A 9,281-nucleotide genomic window follows, 5' to 3' on the forward strand; every position below is an offset into this window, starting at 1 on the left:
GAAACTCGACAGGATCAAACTCGTCTGCATAGAAAAAATCATTCATCTTTTGTGAAAATAGGTTAATTATGTCACTCCACTCAAATTTGTCTATACTAATTCTTCGACCGTCGAATAATTCTTCTTTTATGGCATGTTGACATAAAATGACGGATGCCGTAAACTGTCTAGCTGGAGATAGACCAACTTTAATTATGTAACTATCTAGTGGAAATGAGGCTTCTAACAAGTAGTATGGTTCATTCTTCGCAGCTTCTTCGAATTTTGCTAAAACTTGGTCTAGTTCGGCACCATAATTGATTTCACTTGATGAATCATCGAATATCACAATAGAACTTGATGAACTATAACCACTATCTTGAGAACTCATGTTGAAGAGCGAGGTGAACTAACTGAGAGCGAGGTTGCTGAGCGGTCTTTTATATTGCGTCCCTCCTCTTCAAGGTTGCATTCGTATGAAGCGCATTAAAAAGTACTAAACCACATCTTTATTATTAATCCAACTATTATGTTTACTATCGAGACCCAGCCATTGAACATACATCTTATTTCCACGCCTGTGCAATACTTTTTCAATTAAGTAAATGTCTGTATTTTTTGTTTTCTGTAATTCTTCTTCGTAGAATCCTCCTCTAATAGGCGCTCCAGTCATATCTTCAATCAAATATGTTGTGGGATTTGTTATTTTAATTTCAGTAATTTTAAATAGTTCTGTTGTCCAATTTGGCTTATATCCCTTATCAAAAAGGTGTTTATTTTTACTAATACGCACCATATCACCAACTTTCAATTTTCTTTTACGTGAAATTTTCAAGTGAGTGTAATATTTTCGTAAGATTTCTTTTTCGTTAGACTTATTAACATCAATAGGTCTAAGTCGAATTTTGCTGTGTTTCGTGTTATTGTAGTCTTTTGTAATTTGAGGCAATGTATCTATCCATTTGTAAGTACCATTAAGACTGAAATACTTGTAAAGTTTTTCCTTCAATGTTCGAATAATTCGTTCACATATGGCTGCTTTTTTAACACTAAAGGTATTATAGTGATTAATACCATGTTTTCTTATGAGGTTTTGAAACTTGGAATTGAAAAATTCTGTACCTTGGTCTGTTTGTAAATTTTTCGGAACTCGTTGAGTTTGATTTAAAATATCTGCAAACGTCTTTGTTATTTCCTCCCCTGTTTTTGTCTTTAATGGTCGAGTCCACACAAATTTTGAAAAACAGTCAATTACGACAAGAATGAGCTTGTAAGATTTATTTTGATTGGCATAGGATCTCATCTCAGCAATATCCATTTGCCATAAATCATCTAGTCCTTTAATGACGGTTCGTCGACGAGGATAATTTTTTCGTGCTGGTTTATGTAATTCGTTGACCAATTGTTGTTTTTCTTTAGACATTATGAATTTAAACTTAAGACGATTGTCCCATGAAGTAATGTTATCTACTGCGTTCTGTAATGTAGGTTACATTTGATTTATTAAGTATTTTCGATGGGAAATTATTTTTCAGGACAACATTTGATTTATTCTCTTGTTAGTCTTATTTACTGTCAAGGTATTTTCTGCAGCTTTTTGTAGATTCAATGCCTTGTTAATCCTATCTACTGTCACGGTATTTTCTCCAACAGATTCTTGTTTTATTGCATTCTGGATACTTACTGCTTTTTGTAAATCATTCATTTCTTTTGTTAAATCAGATATTTTCAAGACAGCCAGTTTATTTGCATCAGATAACTCATTATTTTTTTTATTAAACTTGCTTTCAATCTTACCGATGGAGTTTTGAAAGTCAGAAATTTTTTGTTCAAGTTGAGTATCTTTTGAACTATATTCTTTTTGCATCAAGGCAATCTCTTTTCGCAGAAAATTTTTTATATTTGCAATGTGGTCATCTACATATTTCTTGTTGGAAAGATGTATACCTGATACAGGAGGATCTCGTTTAATATCCTTATTTACTGCATGTATCTGGTTTTGTAAATCTAAAATGGATTGTTTGAAGCCTTCACGCAGCTTTTGAATAGCTTGTTCATTAGAACGATAATGATGACGACCAAACTTATCAACACTCATGTTGGAAATGATGTCTAATCTGACCTAACATTAATATATAATATCTGCTTCACGTAATTCGTTGATAATGGCAACAATTTCGTTACTATGGGATGTGTTTCCTGCTTCTTGGGAAGCAATCAACAATTCGAGTCTATCACATAGTTCATTTGGATCATCCCAATATACATATTCAATAGGATTATCGTTGTAAATCAAATGAGAAGCATCGATGAACCCTGATCCTTTGGAGGTAGATGAAGTTGCTGACGATGATGAACGAGTTGCTTTTACTACTTCTAAAGGCGATTTCTTTGATGTAGTAGACCGAGTTTTCGGTGGTGAACGAGTCGCTTTCTCTTGACCTTCGAGAGACAGTTTCTTTAATCTAGTAGATTTAACTTTCGGTGATTGCTTCTTTGCTTTTTTAGGTTTAAACAACGGTTTGACAATATTAAGATATTTTTCTGCAGTTGCACCGTTAAGATGGCCTATGGAATTGTGATGAACTTCAGTATTATTTAATTCTTTATATTGTTTTAAATCTTCATTTTCATGATTCGTTGATACTGTATCGGAAAAAACATCGTCATCGCTATCTTCTTTTTTCACCTCTTCTTCTGATTTCATCTCTTCCTTTTTGACGTGTTTAAGCTTCTTATTAATAGCATGATGTGAGGATTGTGCAATATCTTTTAGTGGTTTAGTTATGGGTTCAAAGAGTTTATTTAGCGTCTCGTCTTGTTCTGTCCTACCTAGCTTTAATGCCAAATACTTTTTGCGAATGACTCGAGCTAATTCAGCAACTTTACGCTTGCGTGCAGCTACCTCTTTGTCTAACATGTTGTTATGGAATGCGTGTATTTCGATCATAACTACAATTTTATAAACTTGTCGAAGCCTAAACGATATCGTCCGTTAGAAATATCGAAATCCTTAACAATTACGAACGTACCATACCTATCCTGCCAACATTCAGAACAAATTTTTTTAAATTGAACAAATGTCATGTCAGGTGAGACGTGATCATCAAAGACGTGTTTTAAATTGAGCTCATCCTGTTTAAACAATACAATAAGGTTGGCATTATCACGCAGGAGTTGTTTGCCTGCTCGACTGTATGATTGACATATGTATGCACAATCGATATCTTTATGTCTTCCCATACAGTAATATTCACGTATTGTTTGTTGTGGATCCGTAGATACGTCATCAAATATGAATACTGAGTTTGGTTTAGCTTCGTCAGGACTTATTACGTCATCATTGTCTTTAAATGGAAAATAGCCAACCTCTTTCACAGATTCCAACACTTCCTTCAAAAACTGATACTTGGGTTGAAACAACGATTTTGAATATACGTAAACATTTTTGAATTTAGCGCCATTTAGATCAAACAGTAATGCTAGCATAGCATTCGTTTTTCCACATCCGCTTGGGCCACATACGATAGCACGAAAAGAATGTGGTAGCAATACACCATGTTTACTGATTCTTGCCACGTTATCGACAAAATCCAAGTTCTCCACTGCTAGTGTCTTATCTTGTTGAATGACCTTCATATTGTGATTAAGATGTATTTTATACGCTTGGTTATATAAAGAAATTTTTCAAGAAGCGATTCATTTCAATGTTAGTCGTTCAAGGTGAAGGAGTGTTGAATTCTCTGATCAACAATATACCGTTTGAATTGCATGCCCCTGGTTACCAGTATCTAGGACCTGGAACTAAATTACAGAAACGTCTAGCTCGTGGAGATCCAGGGATAAATCCATTAGATCGAGCTGCGAGAGATCATGATATTGCATATTCTCATAGTAATTCATTGAAAGATAGACATAAAGCAGATTGGGTATTGGAAAACAAAGCGTGGGAACGAGTTACAGCAAACGACGCATCTTTGAGTGAAAAAGCCACTGCCTGGTTGACTACTACAGCAATGAAAGTTAAACGAAAACTAGGTATGGGTATGAAACGTGGTAAAGGTGTTGGTTCATTTAAGCGACACGTGCTACAACCAATTATCAGAACGTTGAAACGAACTCCTCCATCACCAAATTTGCGTAAATCAGCTCTAGTTGCACTTGCAGCAGCTAGAATAGCCGTGAAGAATATAGGTGGGAAAAGAAATGTACGAGTTCCAAGAATCATTCCATTCGAATCAAAATCTGGTGGTATTTTACCTTTAATCCCCATCTTTGCAGGCTTATCAGCTCTTGGTAGTTTGGCTGGTGGTGCAAGTGCCATCGCAAAGACTGTAATTGATTCAAAGAATGCTCAAAAGAAACTAGAAGAGGACAAACGTCATAATACAGCTATGGAACATCTAGGCAAAGGATTATACCTTCGAAAAAACGCTAAAGGAGGCTTTGGATTATATTTAAAAAAGTCAAAAAACTATCTCTGAAGCTACCTAATAGACCTTTAACCAATGTGGACTTGAATAAATTTGTTAAACTACTTAAAATTCCAAATTTTCGTGGTGTGTTTATGAGAGATAATTTACCTCGTAACCCTCGTAAACATGAATGTGCTATAATTAATCTCGACATTTCAACAAACCCTGGTACACATTGGGTAGCTTACAGAAAGATAAACAAAGACATAGAGTATTTTGATTCATATGGCTGCTTGAAGCCACCTCAAGAACTAGTTTCCTATTTGAATGGTGGAAGAATTGTCTATAATAACGATCAATATCAAAGTTATAACCAAATAAACTGTGGACATTTGTGCTTAAAGTTTCTGTATAATGGAAAATATAAGCGCTGATGTCTGGTATGAATTACCACAAGATATTCGCCATGCACTAGAATATTATTTACCTTGCAAGAAAGACTATAAGAAACACGTATGGTGCGATGTTTGTGGGACGATGGAAAGTGTATGTGTATTTTGTAGAATACCGTATTATGAACAAAATATAAATAAGACAAGAAAAACATGTAACATTATTCTAAGAAAAATAAAGAAATGTTTAACATATTTTGGTATTTAACTTACTGCACCTTTTACCTCCTATCAGTCATGTCTCGATTATTGACCCTAACAAGTACTACAAACGAGTTTTCGTTTACTCCTCAAGTGCCTCTTGTGCTTGATCCGCTACGGCAGTATTATGTAGCAGTGTTGGGATTTCATACATTTAATTCAATTCCAAACATTGATGGTGAAAAGTTTTATTTCTATGAGCAGAATGATCGTACAAAGTTGCGTTATATCGAAATTCCATCAGGATCGTATGAAATTACCGATATCGAAGCATACATTCGAAATAAATTAATGGGTATATACAATTCGGTTCAGGAGTTCACTTTAAAACCGAACAACAATACGCTTAAATGTGAAATTTTCTGTCAAGATCATACCATTACTTTCGAGAAAGAAGATAGTCTTGGTAAATTATTGGGTTTCTCCTCAAATAGAGTGTTAAAATCAGGAAAAATGCATTCTTCAGACCAACCTGTAAATATTATAAAAGTATCAAGTCTACTATTTGAATGCAACATTACTGAAGGAGCCTTCTACGAAGACAGACCTGTACACACCATTCTGCATTTTCCGATAAATGTTGATCCAGGTTTTTCTATTGATGAACGTCCTCATAACCCTATATACATACCAATAAGCAGCAGTATACGTGAAATTACCAAAATTACTGTTAGTATAATCGATCAGGAATTAAGACCTGTCAATTTTAGAGGAGAGAAAAGTACGCTCCATTTGGATTTTAAGGAAACGATATAAATGGGTTTAATTATAAAACAAAACTCTACCAGTCAATATCTATTAGTCTCACACAGATCCTGCATGCGACGTGACGTGTCTGCCGCCAATAAAGCCTTTCTTGTTGCCATTGGATTAAAGCTGAAAGATGTCAAAACGTCAATACATTCGACGGGGGGTTCAACAGCAGGAGCCTCAACCTCATATTTTCGATCTTTACCAAAAACCTCTGTTCGATAATACTATTAGAAAAGAAGAATTTCGGACATATACACCATACATCAAATCATTTAATAATAGTGACGTTGTCGAATTTATCATAAATCAATCAGATGCATTTTTTGGGATACACGAAACGCTGTTGGAAATTAAAGGAAGTATAGAGAAAGTAGGTGATGGCGTGGTTTCTCTTGCACCGAATGCTGGAGCTTTCTTGTTTGATACATGTACGTATACCCAAAGTTCACATGATATGGAAATAGTTAGAGACCCAGGTGTAGTTAGCACTATTCGCAGTTTGTTATGTTATACTCCTGAAGATTCCAAGTTTCTCAGTACTGCAGGATGGAACTATCCGAATAATCCACATATATCGGGAGACAACTTTAGTCTACTGATTCCGATAAAACATATATTCAACATTTTCAACGACTACAATAAATTAACCTATGGCCGTCAAGTGTTTCGATTTGTTCGAGCACGCAATGATAGAGACTGTATTCTAGTGAAAGAACCTAATGCTACAACAACAACAACAGTATCTTTAACTGTTTCCAGCATGGAACTCAAGGTCAAGCATGTCTTTCCCAATGATGATATGAAAATTGGATTAATGACTCCGATTAAGAATAATGTGCCGATAACTATACCTTTCCGTAAATGGGAGCTCAATGAACTACCTTCACTTACGTCAGGATCTCGACGCGAGATATGGAGTGTAAAGACAACTTCATCTGTTGAACGCCCACGCTATGTCATTGTGGCTTTTCAAACTTCTAAACGAGATGACATACACGCTGATCCAACGTTATTTGATCACATTAGAATGTCCAGCGTGCGATTGGTTATTAATGGAGAATACTGGCCTAACGAGAGAATGCAATTGGATTTTGCAAAAAATGACTATGCTATAGCTCACTATAACTATACGGAATTCTTTCCTAGTTATACTCTTTCCTCAACAAAACATCCCATCTTAGATTATGCTGCTTTCAAGAAATATGCCTTATTTGTTTTTGACTGTTCCAAGCAGGATGATACGTCATTCAGATCAGGAACCGTTGATGTTAAACTGGAAATCGAAGCAGATGAAGGTTTTCCGGCAGGCACTCGAGCCTACTGTTTAATTGTTCACGACAGCCTACTCGAATACTTTCCTCTAACAGAAGTTATCAAAAATATTATTTAAGTAGGTTTAAAGAGTATGTCACTCAGTATCAATCATCACGCTTAATCATGAGGATTGCTTTAGTTGACATACAGGGATTTATGGTAGATGGATGGTTTGTACCCAAGGAACTCAGCATTGAAATTGGTTTTAAACGACATCATTACATATTTACGTCTCCGCAACCGTTTACTTCATTAACTAATCAAGATAAGAAAACAGTATTCTTCTTGGAGAAAAACGTGCATGGCATTCGGTATTCCAATGGTGATGTGGAATATTCCAAAATAAATCAAATACTAGAATCCAAGTTATTGTATGCTGCCGATTACATTTACGTTCGAGGAGAACAAAAAAGCAGATTTTTACAACAGAAATGTAATATGATTGGAGTTTTTCCTGCAATTATTGATGTCTGCAAATTTGATTATACGCCTTGCGTTTGTAAATTTGCTCCTGATGCAAACCCCTGTCACGCCAATGGAGTGTTTTTATGTACCGAAAGAAATGTGGATCGACTACGCCAATGGTTTTGTAATACGATATTACCTGTATAATTATGTTTTATAATAAAAATATATAAAAACTATTGACTTTTAATTAAAACTCCTTATTTACTCATCAATTTTTATATTACGTGTCAAATCCTCTATTTACAATTTTTTTTGAAAATAATTTTTAAAATTAAGATAAATACAGGCATTAAAATTAAACATGTCAATGCGAATATATTATTAATTTCATTTTTCATGTTTCTGCTGGTGGTGTTATCGTCCATGGTTGAATATGTCCTAGTGGATATGTTCTATCGCTAATATGTAGGTTCTCTAATTGTTTGATAATTTTTCTTAAATCCTGATATACTTTAATATCTTTCTGTAACTCAATGAGCTTATCTTGAAACTGTTCAACTTTATGTCTATACTCACTCAAAGACATGACGCTACTAACAAATTTGTTTTAGTAAAGATACATATCTAATGCATTTATGACATGATGTTTAATTTTTCTCCATCGCTTAAACATAAATTATGTTACGGTCGTAGATAAAATATAGTATGCAACTCGTAAAGCTTAGATTTCTGCACGTGACTGGTTTAAATAACATATTATTTTATGGTCGTAGATAAAATATAGTATGCAGCTCGTAACGGTTAGTTTATGGATTAAATAACATATTCGATACTCTCCACACCTTTAACGTATGACAATCTCCAATCGGACCATCGCTTAAACATACTAAATTATGTTACGGTCGTAGATAAAATATAGTATGCAACTCGTAAAGCTTAGATTTCTTCACGTGACTGGTTTAAATAACATATTATTTTATGGTCGTAGATAAAATATAGTATGCAACTCGTAACGGTTAGTTTATGGATTAAATAACATATTCGATACTCCCCACACCTTTAACGTATGACAATCTCCAATCAGACCAATGCTAACGAGATGTCACCATCGCTTAAACATACTAAATTATCGGTCGTAGATAAAATATAGTATGCAACACGTAGAGCTTAGATTTCTGCACGTGACTGGCTTAAATAACATATTATGTAAAAGAAGAAGAATAGACAGTTGACAAAAAGAAGAAGAGCGTGGCGACTAGCACAGAACGGAAAATTGTTTTTAATTTATTTACTATTTTAATTTAAAAATAGCGTCATCTAGCGGCTAATAGCTAAACTATGGTAGATTTGTTTGACGTAATGTCAAGGAAAATTGGATCAAAAATGGTGAATTTAAATAAAAATACTGAAATGGAATAAAAATGGCGAATTGGAATAAGAATGGCTGATTGGTGGCGCCATCTAGTGGAAAATAACTATGGTAGATTCCATCGCTGTGACGTCAGCATCTTTCTCACTCTTACTCATTGGAAAGGTACTTCTCTCTCTAACACATTGATTTCCCTATCTCTGTAGTGAGGGAAACTTTGGTTATCTACTTTCGTCTTCTTACATTTCGCTTTCCTTTGATTTTGCCTTGCATAATAAGTTGTAATAATGAGTATTTTTGCCCTCTCATCACATGTCCTAAGTACTTAAGTTTTCGTCTTTTGATAGTTAGTATTATTTCCGGTTTATTTCCTATCCTTGTAGCTACTTC

General features: G+C 34.6%; 1 protein-coding gene across 1 annotated transcript; it reads left to right on the top strand.

Annotated features, from left to right (window-relative positions):
- The first annotated feature begins 5,930 nt into the window (after positions 1-5,930).
- Positions 5,931-7,190, top strand: LOC126891714 (uncharacterized). Its single transcript, XM_050660978.1, has one exon. It carries the CDS (start codon positions 5,931-5,933, stop codon positions 7,188-7,190), a length of 1,260 nt encoding a protein of 419 aa, XP_050516935.1.
- The last annotated feature ends 2,091 nt before the right edge of the window (positions 7,191-9,281 follow it).

The sequence above is a fragment of the Diabrotica virgifera genome, chromosome 1 (genome assembly GCF_917563875.1).
Source record: "Diabrotica virgifera virgifera chromosome 1, PGI_DIABVI_V3a".
In the NCBI taxonomy this organism is placed as follows: Eukaryota; Metazoa; Arthropoda; class Insecta; order Coleoptera; family Chrysomelidae; genus Diabrotica; species Diabrotica virgifera.